Genomic DNA, 20736 nt, shown 5'->3' on the forward strand with positions numbered 1-20736 from the left:
TGCCTCCTTCCCCTCACCAGAGCTCTGTCATCTCCACCTGTCTAGGCTCTCGGATGCCCCCTCACCTGTTCCCACTCCCTGCCCCCCACCTCCCCACCCCCCAGATGTCCCCTCACCTGTACCCACTCCCTGCCCCCCTACCCCCCCACCCCCCAGATGTCCCCTCACCTGTTCCCACTCCCTGCCTCCCCCACCCCCCCCACCTCTCGGATGCCCCCTCACCTGTTCCCACTCCCTGCCCCTCTACCCCTCCCACCCCCCGCCTCTCGGATGCCCCCTCACCTGTTCCCACTCCCTGCTCCCCACCCCCCCCACCTCTCGGATGCCCCCTCACCTGTTCCCACTCCCTGCCTCCCCCACCCCCCCCACCTCTCGGATGCCCCCTCACCTGTTCCCACTCCCTGCCCCTCTACCCCTCCCACCCCCCGCCTCTCGGATGCCCCCTCACCTGTTCCCACTCCCTGCTCCCCACCCCCCCCACCTCTCGGATGCCCCCTCACCTGTTCCCACTCCCTGCCTCCCCCACCCCCCCCACCTCTCCGATGCCCCCTCACCTGTTCCCACTCCCTGCCCCTCTACCCCTCCCACCCCCCGCCTCTCGGATGCCCCCTCACCTGTTCCCACTCCCTGCTCCCCACCCCCCCCACCTCTCGGATGCCCCCTCACCTGTTCCCACTCCCTGCCTCCCCCACCCCCCCCACCTCTCCGATGCCCCCTCACCTGTTCCCACTCCCTGCCTCCCCCACCCCCCCACCTCTTGGATGCCCCCTCACCTGTTCCCACTCCCTGCTCCCCACCCCTCCCACCTCTCGGACACCCCCTCACCTGTTCCCACTCCCTGCCCCCCTACACCCCCACCCCCCCACTTCTCGGATGCCCCCTCACTGTTCCTACTCCCTGCCCCCCATCCCCCCACCTCTCGGATGCCCCCTCACATTTCCCTCCTCCCTCTGCCCCCCCCGCCCCCCCCCCCCCCCCCCCCCCCGCCGGCTTCCCTCCCGACAGCAGGTGGCAGGCAGGAGGTCACAATCGCCGGGTCGCGTCAGCACCGGCGGGGAGCCGCCCCGCGGTCCCCGCGCCCACGCCCTGGGTGCCCCGCGGCTGGAGCGCAGCGGGCGGTGGCCGGTGGCCCTTCGACGGCGGGGCCATGGGCACGCGCAGGTCGCACGTGCTGGTGGACACGACGCCGGCCAAGACAATTCTGGTGTACCGCAACGGGGACGCGTTCTCCGTGGGCCGGAGGTTGGTGGTGCCGCGGCGCCGCGTGCCCACCTTCGAGGCGCTGCCGGAGCAGCTGACCGAGCAGGTGGACGTGCCGTTCGGCGTGCGGCGCCTCTTCACGCCCACACGCGGGCGCCCGGTGCGCGAGCTGCAGGCGCTGCAGGCGGGCGGCAAGTACGTGGCGGCCGGCCGTGAGCCCTTCAAGAAGCTCGAGTGAGTGCGGCGCCCCTTCCCTGCGCGGCTGGCTGCCCTCCGCGCGGTGGCCCGCCGACAGCCGCGGTGCACCTGTCGCCATCCGCGCGCGGTGACCCGGCGAGTTCGGCGGTGCCCCCCGCGCATCTGTGCCTACAGCCCACCTGTGCCCACAGCCCACCTGTGCCCTCAGCCCACCTGTGCGCTAAGCCCACCTGTGCCCACAGCCCACCTGTGCCCTCAACCCACCTGTGCCCACAGCCCCCCTGTGCCCACAGCCCACCTGTGCCCACAGCCCACCTGTGCCCTCAACCCACCTGTGCCCACAGCCCACCTGTGCCCTCAGCCCACCTGTGCCCACGGCCCACCTGTGCCCTCAGCCCACCTGTGCCCACGGCCCACCTGTGCCCTCCGCCCACCTGTGCCCACAGCCCACCTGTGCCCTCAGCCCACCTGTGCCCACAGTCCACCTGTGCCCTCAGCCCACCTGTGCCCTCAGCCCACCTGTGCCCACAGCCCACCTGTGCCCTCAACCCACCTGTGCTCACAGCCCACCTGTGCCCTCAGCCCACCTGTGCCCACAGCCCACCTGTGCGCTAAGCCCACCTGTGCCCACAGCCCACCTGTGCCCTCAACCCACCTGTGCCCACAGCCCCCCTGTGCCCACAGCCCACCTGTGCCCTCAGCCCACCTGTGCCCACACCCCACCTGTGCCCTCAGCCCACCTGTGCCCACAGCCCACCTGTGCCCTCAACCCACCTGTGCCCACAGCCCACCTGTGCCCACAGCCCACCTGTGCCCTCAACCCACCTGTGCCCACAGCCCACCTGTGCCCTCAGCCCACCTGTGCCCACAGCCCACCTGTGCCCTCAGCCCACCAGTGCCCACAGCCCACCTGTGCCCTCAACCCACCTGTGCCCACAGCCCACCTGTGCCCTCAGCCCACCTGTGCCCATGGCCCACCTGGGCGCTAAGCCCACCTGTGCCCTCAGCCCACCTGTGCCCACAGCCCACCTGTGCCCTCAGCCCACCTGTGCCCTCAACCCACCTGTGCCCACAGCCCACATGTGCCCTCAGCCCACCTGTGCCTACAGCCCACCTGGGCGCTAAGCCCACCTGTGCCCTCAGCCCACCTGTGCCCATAGCCCACCTGTGCACTAAGCCCACCTGTGCCCTCAGCCCACCTGTGCCCTCAGCCCACCTGTGCCCTCAACCCACCTGTGCCCATAGCCCACCTGTGCCCTCAGCCCACCTGTGCCCATAGCCCACCTGTGCCCTCAGCCCACCTGTGCCCTCAGCCCCCCTGTGCCCACAGCCCACCTGTGCCCTCAGCCCACCTGTGCCCTCAACCCACCTGTGCCCACAGCCCACCTGTGCCCTCAGCCCCCTGTGCCCACAGCCCACCTGTGCCCTCAGCCCACCAGTGCCCACAGCCCACCTGTGCCCTCAACCCACCTGTGCCCACAGCCCACCTGTGCCCACAGCCCACCTGTGCCCTCAACCCACCTGTGCCCACAGCCCACCTGTGCCCTCAGCCCACCTGTGCCCACAGCCCACCTGTGCCCTCAGCCCACCAGTGCCCACAGCCCACCTGTGCCCTCAACCCACCTGTGCCCACAGCCCACCTGTGCCCTCAGCCCACCTGTGCCCATGGCCCACCTGGGCGCTAAGCCCACCTGTGCCCTCAGCCCACCTGTGCCCACAGCCCACCTGTGCCCTCAGCCCACCTGTGCCCTCAACCCACCTGTGCCCACAGCCCACATGTGCCCTCAGCCCACCTGTGCCTACAGCCCACCTGGGCGCTAAGCCCACCTGTGCCCTCAGCCCACCTGTGCCCATAGCCCACCTGTGCACTAAGCCCACCTGTGCCCTCAGCCCACCTGTGCCCTCAGCCCACCTGTGCCCTCAACCCACCTGTGCCCATAGCCCACCTGTGCCCTCAGCCCACCTGTGCCCATAGCCCACCTGTGCCCTCAGCCCACCTGTGCCCTCAGCCCCCCTGTGCCCACAGCCCACCTGTGCCCTCAGCCCACCTGTGCCCTCAACCCACCTGTGCCCACAGCCCACCTGTGCCCTCAGCCCCCTGTGCCCACAGCCCACCTGTGCCCATAGCCCACCTGTGCCCTCAACCCACCTGTGCCCTCAACCCACCTGTGCCCACAGCCCCCCTGTGCCCACAGCCCACCTGTGCCCTCAGCCCACCTGTGCCCACAGCCCACCTGTGCCCTCAGCCCACCTGTGCCCACAGCCCACCTGTGCCCTCAGCCCACCTGTGCTCACAGTCCACCTGTGCCCTCAGCCCCCCTGTGCCCACAGACCACCTGTGCCCTCAGCCCCCCTGTGCCCACAGCCCACCTGTGCCCTCAGCCCACCTGTGCTCACAGTCCACCTGTGCCCTCAACCCACCTGTGCCCACAGCCCACCTGTGCCCTCAGCCCACCTGTGCCCTCAGCCCACCTGTGCCCTCAACCCACCAGTGCCCACAGTCCACCTGTGCCCTCAACCCACCTGTGCCCACAGCCCACCTGTGCCCTCAGCCCACCTGTGCCCACAGCCAACCTGTGCCCTCAGCCCACCTGTGCCCACAGCCCACCTGTGCCCACAGCCAACCTGTGCCCTCAGCCCACCTGTGCCCACAGCCCACCTGTGCCCTCAGCCCCCCTGTGCCCTCAGCCCACCTGTGCCCACAGCCCCCCTGTGCCCTCAGCCCACCTGTGCCCACAGCCCACCTGTGCCCTCAGCCCACCTGTGCCCTCAGCCCACCTGTGCCCACAGCCCACCTGTGCCCTCAGCCCACCTGTGCCCATAGCCCACCTGTACCCTCAGCCCACCTGTGCCCACAGCCCACCTGTGCCCTCAGCCCACCTGTGCCCACAGCCCACCTGTGCCCTCAACCCACCTGTGCCCACAGCCCACCTGTGCCCTCAGCCCCCCTGTGCCCACAGCCCACCTGTGCCCATAGCCCACCTGTGCCTTCAGCCCACCTGTGCTCACAGCCCGCTCTACCCCGCTGGCCACGGGAAGGGCTGGCGTTTACCTCCTGTCAGCACGTCTTCCGTTAGAGTCAGAAGGGACGTGGGGACGAGGAGTGGGCCGGCTGTGGCCAAGAGGGCAGGCCTCTCTGGAAAGGCCACCTTGGCCCAAGGATCTGGAAGAATAAAGGGAGTTAGCCACGCCCAGGAAGTCGGGGGAAGCAGGTTGGGAGGCAGGAACCAGCCCTCAGTCAGCCCCTGCATGTCTTGCCCCAGCCTGGTGTTCTGCCTGCCCGGAGGCTCACTCACTCTCCTAGGAAGGCTCTTGCTAAGCCGTGTAATCCATGCGTCTCCTGGCGGTGTCTCTTGCTAGACTGTGACCCTGCAGAGGACACGCGTTGTGCCCGTGACCTCCGGAATCCCGGCACACACTGTGTACAGACTCGGTGAAAGTCCGTGGGCAGCAAAGAAATCCCCTCCCCAGTGTCTGCTGAGATCGGGACGGGGGCTGGGAGGGGCGTAAATTGTCCTGGGGAGATGTGCCTGTGGGCACACGCAGGAAATTGGCCATATTCAGCTTGTTAGTTGCACTGGATGGTGTCTGCCCAAGACGTCCGTTTGATTCGTTTTTGTGGAGCCCCTGACTCCCGTCACAATCTCTGAGATCTTATTGCATCCAGGGTGATACAGCACAGTTCTGTTTTCTTCTCGAGGGTACTCCAGTCCCCTCAGCAGTTTCTCTAAACTTTCTTCCTACCTGTCATCATACAAATGTCTTTGCAACGTGAGAGTCAAGCTCCTGTTCTCTTCTTGCCACGGCGTAGTGTCGGGGGCTGCACAGGCTGTGAGAGCTTTTGCAATGTCTGTTTTGGGGGACATAAGAAACAAGTCGGCACAGAAGAAGAGAAAGGGGTCACCACTGTGACAGATTCCGTTTTAGGCTCAGGACCTCCGAAAAGGCTTCCTTTACAAAATGCAAGTGGGGAAAGTTGTTTCTCCTCCTCTGTGAGCTCCTGACCTCTTTCCTGTGTCTGCCTTTCAGAGATATATTGTCTTTATTTACACTGCTGCTGACCCCATTCCTTGTACTGTGAAAGGTACTGTAGATACAGGAATGTATACACTTCTGTGCACAGTTCATACAGGAGTGGATACAATTCTGTGTACAGTTTAAGTAAAACTCTGTGTAAACCACAGTGTGGATTAAGAAAGAGCATGGCCAGTATTTTAAAACCTGTCACCTCCAGCCTTTTTTCCACTGGTAATCACTATTTTGTAATAATCATCCTTTTACAAAAATTCATTCCCAAAGGACAGATTTTTCAACATTTTATGGTTGTGTACTTTATATAAATGCAATTACATTGTACATACTTTTCTGTTGGTGCTTTTTCACACGATAATGTGCTGTGAGACTCATTCACGTCAGTAGTGTAGCTGTAGGGCAATCACTTTTACTGCCATGTTCTTTGCATCGACTAAAACATCCTTACTTGTCCGATCTATTGATGGATAATTTGGGTTGCTCTTAATTTTATGCTAAAATAAACAACACTGTTGTAAACATTCTTTTCCATGTCTTCCGGTGCGTACAGGTAAGATTCTCTCTAGGAGGGTGCATTAGCTATCTGTTGCTGCATAACCAATCACTCCAAGCCTATTGGCTTAAAACAGCTTTATTATCGCGCAGTCCCTGTGATCGGGGATTCAAGAGCAGCTTATCTGAGTGGTTCTGGCTCAGAGGCGCTCGTGGGGTTGCAATCAGCATGCTGGCTGCCGTCATCTGAAGGCCTGACTGGGGCGGGTGCTTCCTGGTGCCGAGGCAGGAAGCTTCATCCTTGTGGGAGCCTCTCCATAGGTGACTTACCGCCCGGTCTTCCCAGCAGGAGTGATCCAGGAGGGAGCCAGGCTGAAGCTCCAAAGTATGTTGTTACTGCTGGTTCTCTGTTATGCTGTCTTCTCTCTCTGTCTGCCTATTTGTCTGTCTGTGCTGGACGTGACTTTCAAAACTCATTTGCAGAAATAATTTGAAGTCTAGGGTGATTTTCTCTTTGGCCAAAGCTGATTGTTGTGGGCTTCGGCCAGATACCTGCTCGGGAAGGTTCGGGAGTACCTTCATACAGCTTCAGAATGTGAGATGCTTTGGGCCACCCACGTGGCTGGGAGACAGGATGGACCCCATTGGGGTCCCGGTTCACAAAGAGGGGTAGTTCAGAAGCAGCCACGGCCTCTGCTGTGTCCTGAGCATGTACTTCTGCCTGTTGGCCACACAGCCTGTCCAGGATGTGGTTCAACATCTCTGTCCATGGTCAACAGTAACCCCTGGGCTAAAGTGGCCCCAGGGATCAAGCTCACGTCTTTGGATTCCCTTTATTTCCTGGATCTTGGCCTGGCGATTCCTCAGATGTTATCCTGTTAGATGTCTTATGTTTCAAGAAGATGTTTTCATTTTATTAGTTTTTAGTGGACAGGTTGATCAGAGTTGCTTAGCCCATGGTTCCCGGGGGGCGGGGGGGGGGAGCCTTCTGGCCCTTGTTCTTCATGTATATTTTTATTGGACGTATGATCCTGTGGTCCTGTGGATAGCAGTGTCCTTCAGGCCACGGAAGGTGGTTTTCTATTGTCTTCTGACTTTGAGTTTGCTGATGAGAAGTCTGCTATCATTATTTGTGTATTTGAAAGTAATATTTTATCTTTTCTGGCTGCTTAAAATTCATTTTCTTTGACCTCAGTGTATTGTGTTTAAATGGTACGTCCCAGTGCAGATTGATTGAATTCTCATGAGTCTGATGTGGTAACTTTCATCAGCCATTTTGTCTTCAGAGGATGCCTCTGTCTTATGCTCTCTGTGTTTTCTGTGTCAGGGTCCATGTGGGTTGGCCTTTCTGATTGACGGTAACCTCCAAGAGTCCTCCACTCGGTCCTCAATTTCTCCCTTTTACCTTTTGTGCTGCACTTAGGTACCTCACACAGATCACACAGATCTTTTGGCTAATTTTTCTGCTGGGTATAAAATGCTGTCAACCTGTTCACTGGGTTTTCAACTTAAATTGTTTACTTTTTTTATTCCTAAAAATTCTATCTGGGGCACCTGGGTGGTTGGGTCAGTTAAGCGTCTGACTCTTGATTTCGGTTCGGGTCATGATCTCACGGGTCATGGGATCGAGCCCCACACTGGGCTCCGTGCTGATGGCTCAGCGCCTGCTTGGGATTCTGTCTTCCTCTCTCTGCCCCTCCCCTGCTTGCTCTCTATCTCTCTTTCAGAATAAATAAAAATAAACTTTAAAAGTAAATAAATAGATAGATAAATAAATAAACTTCTGTCTGGTTCTTTTTCAATAATCTGTGTCATTCTTCAGTGTCCTTGGTCCTGCATGTACCGTCAGGCTTGGCTGTTCTTGAAATACTGTCTTTCTGCGTCCGTGATGCTGGTCTTGGAAACCTGTTTCTGTTTTCTGTTATTTCAGCTGGTTTCTCTCAGCTGAGATAGTAACCTCCTTGTTCGTTTACTTTCGGACTGCAAGTGACTCCTTTTACGTGGATTTTGTTTGAGGAACCTCCTGGAGGGCTGAGGTGAAGGTGAGATTCTCCGGAGAGGGCTCCCGTGCTCCTTCTCCACGTGCCGACAGTGCTCTCTGCCCAGAGACACCCCAAATTCAGCCAGTCATGGGAGTTTGGGGGGACCGCCCAGATAGTGTAATTTTATGAGGAAGCTGACCTGTGATCCGAATTCTTAACGGCATTGCAAAGATGCAAATTTAACCTCCTCTTGTTTTTGAAGGAAAATCTTAATCCACAGACACCCGAATTGCCGAGAGGTATTGGATTAATGCCACGACGTTTTAGATTTGAATTTATCGCGGTGATAATCCTGTTGTGTGGGAGGACTCGCTGACAAGAACACAGATAGCCCTTTGTAGACGTTTGATTTTGTGATGATGTTTTTCAGGGTTTGTTACATATGAGGTTATAGATAACTCTAACTGGGCCGTAAATGGAATTATTTTGTCTTCCTGAAATTTATACATTGAAACCTAATCCCCTGTGTGGTTATTCGGAGGTAGGGCCTTTGGGAGCTGAGTAGGTCATGGCAGTGAAACGGTCACGAAGGGGATTCATGTCCTTACGAAAGGGACCCCAGAGAGCGCCTTACCCTTTCCACCACGTGAGGACCCAGCAAGAAGGCAGCCATTTATGGAGTAGGAAGAGGGTCCCTACTGGAACCCACTCACACTGGTACCTGATCCCAGCCTCCCAGCCTCCAGAACCGTGAGGAATAAATGTTTGTTGTTTAAGCCACTGGGTCTGGGGTATCTCTGCTACCGCAGCCCAAACAGGCTTAGACACTGCATGTGCTGAATTCCGATTTGCTAGAATCCTTATTCAGTGTTGCTTTCCAACAAGAGAAGAAGATATTCCTACTAAAATTGACTTTAGAGTCCTTTTCAATGCACGTATAATGAAAAGCACTTAACTTTCCCGCCCAAACACTTCCTGGCGAAAATCACGTGTCTTTCCTGTAAGCTGACGAGGAAGGAAGCTGGGGCAGGGGCAGCACAGGTGAACATGCCCGGAACTTGTTCAGCGCGTGCTCCTCTCTGTTCTGTCTTGTGGGGCCAGGCGTTTCCTAAGAGACCTTGTTAGAGCCCTGCTTCGGTAGGGAAACTTGCATGATGCGTCTGAAATTCTTCGGACACGTGGCTGAAATATGGAGACGTTGAGGCGTTTCTCTTCCCGGATCTTAGTGTTTGTTGTTGTTTTCCGGGAGGGAGGCAGCGTGGTCCGGTCCAGTGATGGGAGAGCAGAGGACGGACGGGGGCTGTCATGTGGCCAAAGCCTCGGTTGTCTGGCGTCATCTGTGTGGCTTCGGGTCTGCGTCATCTGTGTGGCTTCGGGGCTCCGCGTGGATGGGTGCCGTTTGCGTGTGACGATGATCACGGAGTGACGTTTAGACTTCACCGTCTCCACCGCTGTTTAGCTCAAGGAATCATGAAATCAGCACCCAGACGTGGGTGAATGCAGCTCTGGGAAATATTTTGGCTTGATTTCTGCTGGTATTGGTAGGCTGGCGCTGGTTGGAGTTTATATCCTGTAATTACTGAGCCAGTGAGCAATTAAAATTAATTTTCTCCAGCAAATAATCTTCTGACTGTGTCACGGGCAAGTGAGCTTTGCGGTGAGACCTGATGACGTATCAGCCATCCTGGGGCTCTTCTAGAAACAACGGCTGCAGAACGCTACTCTGAAGAGACAAACCCCATCAGATCTAGGTGGATATAAAATCCAATCATTACTCAAGCATCTCTCACATTTTCTGGAGTGAATGAATCTGAGATGAAGAACACGATTTTTTCTTCCATAGAACAAAATATTATAGGCTAAACACTAAAGATGTCCTGTAAAGCTTAGAACTCATGATTCTTTTTGAGGAGAAAGCCGTCTTCACACACACACAAACTGTAAACCAGGGCATTGTGCGTGTGCATGGGTGTGTGCACAAGTTTGGGGGAGACCCCGAAGGATTTGGATTGCCCAGGAATGGTCTCTCTTTGCCTTATGAGTTTGCAGTTGAGGTACGAGGCAAAGGCCCTTTCGATAACGCTATCGTAGTTTGCCTGCACCCCAACTTTCCTCGTGTCTCCTTGCCACCCATTTGGACGCTGGGGATAGCAGGTGGCAGGAACAGGACAGAGGAGCAGGAACGTGGTCTCAGGGACAGAAGAAGGTTGAACCGGGTTGAAGTGCATCCTGGCCTTTCCTTATCTCAGTAGCATTGCGCACATGGAATAAGCTTGCTGGGGATGGTGTCCTCACCGCTGAAATGGGCTTAGCTCACATCCGGCGTGGCGTCGCATCCCGAGTGGTGCTGCGAGAATGTTATGGACGCGGCACTTGCAGATGCCTGGCCTGACTCTCGTGGCCGGCTTCCTCCTTCCCTTTATTCTCTGGAAGCAGCAAGGAGGGTGCTGCACGCGAACGTCCAGTCTCTACGCCAGGTGCCTGCCCCCTGCTGCCCACCCCGGGGAAACCCACGCCCCACCAACGCCTTCTCCAAGCGCCCGGCCTGGAGACTCCGGTCCACTGGGTCTCTTAGCCCCTCTTTCTGTTCTATTTGTGCGTCCTTTGGGATGCAGCATGGAAACAAACAGCATTTTACGTTCTTTGCTGGATCTTTTGACGCCTTAGTGTTTCCGCATTTATTTTTGCTTTTTGTTTCCATTTACTGATGCAATAAGTTGTCTCGTTTGGGGATTGATGTTCACAATCAAACACGGAATGTGGGGTCTTAAAACCGGAAGAACTCACGGAAGGGCCGGCGGAGGTGGTGGGGGTTGGGGGCGAGCGCTGCCTTGTTTAGTTTGGATCACAGTTTTCAAAGATGTGAATTGGCTGGACATTTTGTAATGAGGGAGTTCATGGAATAGTATAGAGTTTTAGTTTAATTGGAAAAAAATGGAGGATTTGACTGTTCGGAAGGACTAAGTTTTTAGTTGTCCGCATTGTCGTGTGGAAACTGTGCCCTGGGGCTGTGGGAGGTGTTCACCCTGGACGGGAGGGGTCCTTGCGCCCTGCAGCGCCCCCCTCCCCCCAGATGCTGCCCTGGGCAAGCGTCCTCACTGCCCGTCTGGCCTCTGTGGGCACCTGGCTTGTGACTCTGGGCTCTACTGAATATTTCTTACTTCCTTTTTCCTTCCAGCTGCCAATGTAGGCAACACTTCTCTGAATCTTGTAAAACTGTCAAAAACAGCAGCAAACTCAAATGTAATTTTTTTTTAATCAGGAAGAAACCTTGAAAGATACAAAATTAAGTTATTTATTATCACGAAAAAACATCTGTTCTATTTTTGAGGCATATGGAGGCCTCTCCAAAAGTCCCCAAGTGCCAGGAATTGTATTAGCCGGACTCTCACCCGTGCTCTTCTGGTGGCTTTTTCCGGTGTTCACTGTTGGGCAGAATGGGGACAGGGATGTAATTCTGTGTGACAGGAGGGGACAGTGCAGGTGGTGATGAGCTGCAAGGGGGGGGGGGGGACTCTGCTCTGACTCTGGCCAATCTGTGGGACTCTGATGAGCTCATTTCTGGGCCCTTCCATGACCTGGTAGAAAAGAAAGTGGAATAAATGATGGCTCGGGTCCCTTTTTGATTAATAACGTTATAGGAGAGTGCCATTCAGGTGACAGTGTCCCATGGGCCATGCCGATGGCAGCCAGTGGGACACCGTCCATAATGTCCCACCGTGACACTGCTGTTCTATGTCGACGGAAGACTGTGGCACTCTTGACTTTAGTTTCAAGTTGCTGTGGATTTGCAGGTCCGAGTGCTGAGAAGGAGTCCTCTCTGAAGAGGCTCACATTTCCCCCCTAAATTATTTACTTTCTAATTAGGTTTTTCTTTCTTCTTTTGCAGTTATATTCATATAGTTCCCAGGAAACCTGGAAAGATGAGCAAGTTGAAGGAAGTAAGTGTTCGGTGCTAATGACTAACGGTGGGATAAATTGGATGATCCGGGAAAACTCCGAATGTCACTGTTGAATAATGTCACTTTTAGAAGACTAGCATTTTGTAGGGAATGCCTCTAAAGGCCCGTTGCTCTGGAAACCCGAATCCACTGTGCGGGGTTGTCATACCTGTCGAAGCCCCTGAGTAACTAACGTGACGGAAGTCAGTAAAAATACCCTAAGACCACGGTTAGAAAGATAGTCGTCTGTGACACACTGTGCAATTATTTACTGAAACTTTTCACTTTTCTTTTGTTACGGGGGATTTGGAAAGATGGGTGTCAGGAAAAGCTATTTTAATTTACATAACGTTGAAGCTAATTATAATGCTCAATTTAAAGATTTGCCCCAAGTTCTCAACATTTTTGTGCTTGATACACATTTGAAAGCTCTGTAGTGTGGAAACTTCTCTCGCTCTGTTCACATCACCTGGTTCTTAGCCAAAAAAAAAAAAACAAAAACAAAAACTCCATTTAATATGTATAAAAGAGATCCAGCTTTTGGGGCACTTGGCTGGCTCAGTCCGTTAAGCGTCGGACCTGAGCTCAGGTCATGATCTCATGGTTCACGGGTTCGAGCCCCGTGTCGAGCTCTGTGCTGGGCTGACAGCTCAGAGTCTGGAGCCGGCTTCGGATTCTGTATCTCCCTCTCTCTCTGCCCCTCCCCTGCTCGTGCTCTGTCTCTCTCATCTCTCAAAAATGAATAAATGTTAAAAAAATAAAAAAAATAAGAGTTCCACCTTTTAAAATAAGCAACAAAAATTGCTAAGTTTTAAGCAAGATATCCTGCTGATATTTAGACTATAATATGATTTAGAATGCTATATAATATAATATGTAAATATAATAATATATTTACTATATATTATTACTATATAATATACATAATATTATATTTCTTATATATCTTATATGGTATAAATATGAATCATATATTTAATAATATAATATAATATGTAAAATTTTCTTAAAAAATGGACTTGTCATTTTGTTGGGTATTTCAAAGAGGAGATTTTTGAGATTATTCTCTAAGTGGTGCTTTTGGTATTCTTTTTTTTTTAATGCTTATTTTTGAGAGAGAGAGAGAGAGAGAGCAGGGGAGGGGCAGAGAGAGAGAGAGAGAGAGAATCCCAAGCAGGCTCCGTGTTGCCAGCGCAGAGCCTGATGCAGGGCTCGATCCCACGAACCGTGAGATCATGACCTGAGATGAGATCGAGAGTTGGGCACTTCGTCCTGAGCCACCCTGGTACCTCCGGTTTTGGTATTCTTGTTTTCTCCTCCTTGAACCTGTGTGAGGACCGAATGGTGAAATATGCATAATGTTCCAGAAAGAGATCAGTGCTGGCCCTCTTCCTCCACAGTTTAGAGAAGCAGGGTTTCACTGTGCCCTTGAATCTGCAGCCGAGTTCTGGTAAAGGACACCCCTGGAGCTCCAGCACCAGCCTGCAGAGCATTTAGCTGTCTCCTCAGAGTCTGCATTTCAGGGCAGTGCGATGAGTCAGGTCGTACGTCCCCACCTTCTACTGTAACTTGCCAAGGGCAGGCGGGCAAGTCTCCAATAAGAAACAACTCCAGGGGCGCCTGGCTGGCTCAGTCGGTTGAGTGTCAGACTTCGGCTCAGGTCATGATCTTGCAGTTCGTGGGTTCGAGCCCCGCATCGGGCTCTGTGCTGACAGCTCGGAGCCTGGAGCCTGCTTCCGATTCTGTGTCTCCCTCTCTCTTTGCCCCTTCCCCGCTCATGCTCTGTCTCTCAAAAATGAATAAAGTTAAAAAAAAAAAAAGAAACAATTCCAGCAGTGACTGAATGTCAGGGCCACCTTAATAAACAGAGTGGGCATGGTGTATGATTATTCTTAACACCCAGGCACTTGCTTTCCCATCTCCAGGTGGGGCAGGCACGGGGAGTAAGCAACGATTCTGAAAAGTTCCCCTCAAGTTCAGTCTACGCGTACCCTGAGTGCATTTCGGCGCTGTGATTAGAACGAGCAGTTAGCCCTGGAGGACAGGAAGGCAGCTTCTGGTTTATGTTGTCAGCCCCCCTTGCTTTCCAGCTGAGGAGGCTTTGATCAGAAATGTTAGGCGAGGTGCCTGATAGCAAGTGCTCTGGAGTGGGGACCTCTGTGTCCTCACACCAATGGGACTGTAGTCGCCCCAAAGAGTTCTGTAATTTCTCTTTAGGAGTATACACTTTTTCATTAAAAAAAAAATCTGATTATGAAAGGAGTCCTTATTGAGAAAAAGTGCCAAGAAGCTGTGCAGATAACTCCATGAAGAGAACGGGGGTCATCCACAATACCCCTCAAAGGTCAGCGCTCTGACTTTGTCATGTCTGTTTCCAGGTGCTTTTTTACACACACGTAGCAAGTAGGTATACACAGAAGCACACACATACACAGTACATGCGTACATATGTGTATATATGTCTGCAGAATTAGGATCCATCAATGCTCACTATTTTCTAATCTGCTTTTTATTTACTATATTTTGTGACCATTATCTCATTCAGTAAATGGTCTTCTGCAACATGTTTTAATAATTTTATCGTGTGAATCTATCATAATTATTTAAGCTAGTGCTATCGGCAGATCTTTGAGTCATTCTGCTTTGTCATTCTTTTCTTTTCTTTTATATTTTATTTTATATATTTTTAATGTTTATTTATTTTTGAGACACACAGAGAGAGAGAGAGAGACAGATTGTGAGCAGGGGAGGGGCAGAGAGAGAGGGAGACACAGAATCCGAAGCAGCTCCAGGCTCCGAGCTGTCAGCACAGAGCCCGATGTGAGGCTCAAACTCATGGTCAGATCATGACCTGATCCAAAGTCGGACACTTAACCGACTGAGCCACCCAGGCACCCTGATGGATTTTCAAATATTAACTCAACCTTGCATTCCTGGGACAAATCTCACTCATGAAATTTTGTCCTTTTTCTTTATTGTTGGATTTTATTTGCTAAAATTTTGTTTGGAATTTCTGCAACTATGTTCGTGGAGGGATGTTGGTCTGTAGTTTTTTAAATCCTTGCAATGTTTTTCTCTGGTTTTGGTATTGTTTCTTCCTTAAGTGTTTGGTAGAATTTACCAGTGGAGCCAGCTGGGCCAGGAGTTGTCTTTGTGGGAAGGTTTTTAACTACAAATCCAACTGCCTGAGGTGATAGAGGGCTCCTCAGATTGTCTATTTCTTGAGTAAACTTTGCTAGCCTGTGTCTTTGAATTGTCCATTTAATTTGTCCACTGGCATGAAGTTGTTCTCTTATCCAACTAATATCTGTGGCCTCTGGTGATGTGACCTCCCTCATTCCTGCCATTCCTGGTCATTTGTGTCTCCTCTGTATTTTCTTGCCAAGTCTGTTTGGTTTTATCAATTTGATCAATCTTCTCCAAGAACCAACTTCTGGTTTTCATTGTGTTTCTCCATTTCTTTGTTCTGTTTTCTATTTCATGGATCCTGCTTTTTTTTTTAAATTTTTTTAAATGTTTATTTATTTTTGAGACAGAGAGAGACAAAGCATGAACGGGGGAGGGTCAGAGAGAGGGAGACACAGAATCTGAAACAGGATCCAGGCTCTGAGCTGTCAGCACAGAGCCCGACGCGGGGCTCGAACTCACAGACCGCGAGATCGTGACCTGGGCTGAAGTCGGCCGCTTAACCGACTGAGCCACCCAGGCGCCCCTAGATTCTGTTTTTTAAAAAAAGTTTATTTATTTATTTAAAGAGAGAGTGAGGGAGAGAGAGCGGGAGAGGGCCAGAGAGAGAATCCCAAGCAGGCTCCACGCTGTCAGCACAGAGCCTGACTCAGGGCTCAATCTCATGAACCAGTGAGATCACGACCTGACCCAAAATCAAGAGTCAGACGCTTAACCAACTGAGCCACCCGGGCGCCCCTCCTTGATTCTGCTTGGAACTGTATTGTCTTCTGATGTGTAGGGAGACAGGCTTCTATTTGGGGTGACTGTCTCTGCACCCTTGCTTTCTGCCCTTTCTCTTTGGGACATCCTTCTCCTGTGTGCTCCCGAGCGCCTTTCCCTCCCAGGGCACAGTCCTTCATGGGTGGTTTCTGCTGTGTTGTGGCAGGAGGGAGCTGCCTTCTTTTCTCCGCCATGTGACACATTTGCATTTTTGTCAGAGACACTCTGGGGACAACACGTTGGCCCAACGATGGAGACTCCAGTCCTGGCGTCAGGCCGATGGGGCGCGGCTGGCTCGGGCACACGCCACAGCCCCGGTGCCATGCTGGCGTGTTCGCCTGCTTCCTTCACCCCCTCTCTGCCGACTTTGCTCGGTGGACCCGCTTTCCCTAGGCTCATCGTGGAGGCTGACGGGGGTAACTCCTCCCCTTCTGTCCGATAGCGTTTATCAGCAGCTTCCCTATTTCTTTTAACTGCACAGTTTCAACATACAGGCAGAGTTAGTCCCTTCTGACCACACGGATACTGACAAAGTGCACACGTGCTCGGGAGCACTCACCCTCACCCTGCTTCCGTTCTTTTTTAAAATTTATTTTATTAAAAAAATCTTTTTAAGTTTATTCTTTCTTTATTAACGTTTATTTATTTTTGAGACAGAGACAGAGCACGAGCGGGGGAGGGGCAGAGAGAGAGGGAGACACAGAATGGGAAGCAGGCTCCAGGCTCCGAGCCGTCAGCCCAGAGCCCGACGCGGGGCTCGAACCCACGGACCGCGAGATCGTGACCTGAGCCGAAGTCAGGCTCTTAACCGACTGAGCCACCCAGGCGCCCCAAGTTTATTTATTTTGAGAGAGAGACAGAGACAGCATGAGCAGGGGAGGGGCAGAGAGAAGGAGACACAGAATCCGAAGCAGCTCCAGGCTCCGAGCTGTCAGCACAGAGCCCGACGCGGGGCTCGAACTCACGAACGGTGAGAGCAAGGCCCGAGCCGAAACCAAGAGTCAGACACTCAGCCGACTGAGCCCCCCGGGTGTCCCTACTTCCGTTCCTATTTTCCCAGCTTCTGTTTGCACTTTCCCTAATTCTCCACCCTCATAGTTTCACCCTTCTTTCTTCCTTTTCAGTTCTCGTATTCATCTGCCATCGTTTGAGGCTTTGCAGGTAATGTAGGTGGTCAACACCAGGCCAGTAGGAGTGGTTGTTCTCATCGGTTTCTATTTTATTTTTACGAAAGGAAGGATTGAAGGATGTCCTCTGAATGTCAGGCTCACTCCAAGGACACTCGTTGGCTGATTACTCGCTTTGCGTGTTGTTCCCCCCTCCGTTTGAGAAAGAGGCCTGAGGTTTGCTGAGATGGTGATCAGGGGGGTGAGGGAGAGATACTGGTGTACGAGGGGCCGTTGGCAATTCCAACTAGTTTGGGGAAGATAAAGCATCTTTCAATAGAACAAAAGAAATCACTAATCCAATAGGATCTGAAATACAAAACCTTGAATGGCATTCGGGAGGAGTAATTACGTGGGAAACACCACTGCTCTTGGTACAAGTAATATGATACGAGGTGACGCATTCCCCACTGCTCAGCAAAATGCCAGGAGGGAGTTAAGACCTCCGTTGATCCTAGTCGCTCTTATGTCTGTCGTTGCTAGGCTCCAAAGTCCCCGCTGTTGTCAGAGGTCAAGAGCTCTTGGCTTCTTCTCTGACCACTGCCTTGCTGACTCCACACAATATCTGGTCCTCAAGCCCCGCGGGCGTCCCGGGGAAGGCGCCGGGGTGATCTGCAGCCCTTCCACTCACGGCTCCCCATGGCTCAGTTCAGCCTCTGTCGCTGTCGTAGAGGACACGCAGGATGCCAGACGGGGGACCGGCCCCGCCCACGGCGTCTCAGTCGGGAAACCCTCAGTGAGGCCTGGGCAGGCGCCCCTGCGTCCTTCCCAGCTTCCCAGAGGGGGTGACATCTTAACATTTAGACCCTGAGAGAGCTTCATGGATGCATGATATCAGCTGAGTCAATTACAAAACCCCAGTCATGGTTCTTCTTCTTCTTCTTCTTTAATGTAAAAATATCTCAACATTTTCCAAAAAACGGGAAATAAAAATTCATCATCATCACGACCAGGAAGGCTCAAAACCCATCTCCCCAACCATGTGTTGGACACACGTGCCTGACGTCCCCCTCGAGAGTACAATGCAGTGTAACGCAGGGGGAGGGCTGCAAAGGTGCTGAGGGTTTGCCCAGATTTGCCCCATTTCTACAGGTAACGGTGCCGGGGTGGATGAAGGGCGACTTCCCGTCGGCCTGACTCTCCCTCCCGTCCCTTGCACACTGCTCCAGAATGCCTAACCTAGGGAGATTCTTGGCCGTTTTGGGGAAGGAGTGAAGCTGATTTTTTATTTTTATTTTTTTGACTCAGAGGATCACAGAATGGGAAATGAAGTGACTTCAGAGGTGGTCCAGGATGACCTTTTCCTTAATGAATTACATGAACCATACGGAGCCCACTGAACCTTCCGTAGGGTTTCTGTGATCTGTGGCGACTGTGTGTGTGTTTAGCGTCTACTGTCGAGTGGCGTAGGGGCCATCTCTGTTAATTCAGCTTGCACGTTCCAGACCCCCGACGAGCGCCGTTCGCTAATTATGAGATCCTCCCTTTACGGTTCCATGACGAGGTCTTTTCTCGGTGCCAGACTCCCTTGAGTCTTTCTGGTTTGAAGTTTTGCATGGAAAAGGCTGGGAGGATGTTCACCGAGGGTAGCTGGAGAGGCTCGATGGGGCGCAAAGACAGAGGACTTCGGAGGCCAACAACAATGACAACCGCCAAAAGCTCTTCACTCATTTCTGGCGTTTTGCTCAGCGCCTCGCGACGCGTCGTCTCCTCTGGCGCTGTCCCTCCCGGAAGCAGATCCGCATTCACGCACGAGGATATGGGCACAGCAACCTCTTCACGGTGGTGTGAGGAGAAGGTGGTGGAACCAGGGCTGGGGTCGTGGACGACGCGGACGCAGGCTCCCAAGTGCCACGCCGGTATAGGTTCCAATTCCCAAAGGGCTAAAATCTACCATAAGGTATTTTTGATGGCCTGTCATGGCCAGGACACTTAGTGACAGTGTGTCCTTGTGGAGATTACATAGTGGCTTTGGTTGGTCACCATGTGGGTATTTTGCCCGGTTGTTTTGAGGACTGGGCACAAATGTACTGGGACGCAGAGCAGGCGTTCAGTAGCCCACAGCTGCCACTCGGGGAAACACACCTGTGGTTACCTCGGGCGTCTTCCGGCATTGCTGCGGATTTGGTTTAATTACCTCCGACTGTTGGTTACGGAGCCCGAAAGCCCACTGAGCCCCTCAGCCTCTCGGCAGGTGAGTGAGACACCATGTCGGAGCCTGTCGTCCCCGTCGGGCAGTGACAGAAAGCCACGTGTGCTTTCGTAGGAGATCACGTGCAATGCAGGAAAAAAAAATCCAGAATCACGTATTTAATTGCTGGGGTTATTTAATTAGGCTGGTGATAGCAGGGTTAATGAATCATTAACACGTAAAAAAAAGCTATTAGCTCGCTGTTTCCATAATTTTATGCCATCAGCCAGAAAGCTGTTTCTTAGGGTAGTTGTACCTTAATAGAATTTTGCAGGGAATAATTTCTGTTGTTCTGTTATAAACCAGGTCAGTAAATTCGTGGTATTGCTGATACGGCTTTGGTTTTTTTGGCTAACGGTATGCAGGTGTGTATAATTTCCTATATAGAAAGTAATTTTGTATATAACGTGACAAGAGGGTGACAGTGGACGGACGTGTGCATTACCACAATCTCCAGTGACCTCACTTTTTCCAGGACTCCTCCTGGAGTATCAGAGCTGTTTATCACCTGCCACCAAAGCATTTATCATTTATTCATCCGTCATTCATTCATCCATATTCACGGCATACTTCTCAAACTCCCGCGGTGGGCAGCTCATTGTTCAGGCAGTGGGGTCCTTGGTGGAACATGACGACCGAGGTCTCTGCTCTCAGGAGGCTTTGATTCTATGAGGAGGAACCAATAATAAGTAAATAAATAAACACAAAACTATTAGACGGTGTTACATGCTGTGATGGCCATATTGGTCGGGGAGGGTCGCTGAGGAACTGCTTCTGAGTTGACTTCTTAATGCAAGAAAGGGCAAGCTGTGCTAAGACCCGGGAGAACATTCCAGGCCCCAGGTCTAGTGCAGGAACAAGCTTGATGTTTGGAAGAAGGCAAACATGGGCTGTGGCATGGGGAGGAAGGGAGGGGTGGGGTTGTCGTGTGTCTGCCGCTGTTTCCTCCACTGGGGTTCTAAGCCAGGGGGCAGCCCATCGCGACGGGTGATTACCAGGACCGCGGCTCCTTGTGGGGAAGGGACTGTGGGGGGCGGGGGGCGAGCTGCAGAGACATGGGGCCGCAGGGCCAGTGTGGCAGCGGTGGGGGCGGCAAGAAGTGAACGCGTCCAGGGATACGGTTTTGAGGCAGAATTGAGAGATGCGGGGTGTAAGGGAGGAGACGACACAGTGGTGTCCCCAGATTTTGTGGTTAAACACATGGGTCTGTGCTGGCACCGGTTCCTGAGACCGGGAAGTCTGGGGACGGTCAGTGGGCTGTGGGAACAATCGGCGATTCTATCCGGGCCGTGATGAGACTGAGATGCCAGATGGCCTGTGGTCTGTCCCTCTCCATTCTCTCCCCACCTCCGTCTCTCTGCGTCTCTGCTTCTCTGTGTTTGTTGGGAGACTCATGTTTATTGGATTGAACATTTATCCCTGTGTGGCAGGTACGGCATTGTGCCTTTTATAAAACGTTCTCTGCCCCAAACCCTGCGAGGTGTATGGTCCCCGCTGCAGGCGTTCATAGGTGGCAGCTCAGAGGTGAGATAGTCCCGGCAAAGTCACGGACAGTGAGCGCTGGGAGGTGAGCCCTGGTCTGTCCG

General features: G+C 53.1%; 1 protein-coding gene across 7 annotated transcripts in view; it reads left to right on the forward strand.

Annotated features, from left to right (window-relative positions):
• Positions 1 to 1014: 1014 nt before the first annotated feature.
• The window catches only part of DCDC2C (doublecortin domain containing 2C), a 110663-nt gene continuing 90941 nt past the window's right edge, over positions 1015 to 20736 (forward strand). For all 7 annotated transcript variants that reach the window (XR_014137383.1, XR_014137382.1, XR_014137380.1 and 4 more), the window contains exons 1-2: positions 1015 to 1434; positions 11794 to 11845. Coding sequence is in view for 3 of the 7 variants with exons in the window: in XM_081795150.1 (XP_081651276.1) it covers positions 1148 to 1434; positions 11794 to 11845 (339 nt within the window). In the remaining 4 variants the exon portion in view is untranslated. The remainder of the gene's footprint in view (positions 1435 to 11793; positions 11846 to 20736) is intronic.

Source organism: Panthera onca, chromosome A3, assembly GCF_046562875.1.
Source record: "Panthera onca isolate mPanOnc1 chromosome A3, mPanOnc1 haplotype 2, whole genome shotgun sequence".
Lineage (NCBI taxonomy): Eukaryota > Metazoa > Chordata > Mammalia > Carnivora > Felidae > Panthera > Panthera onca.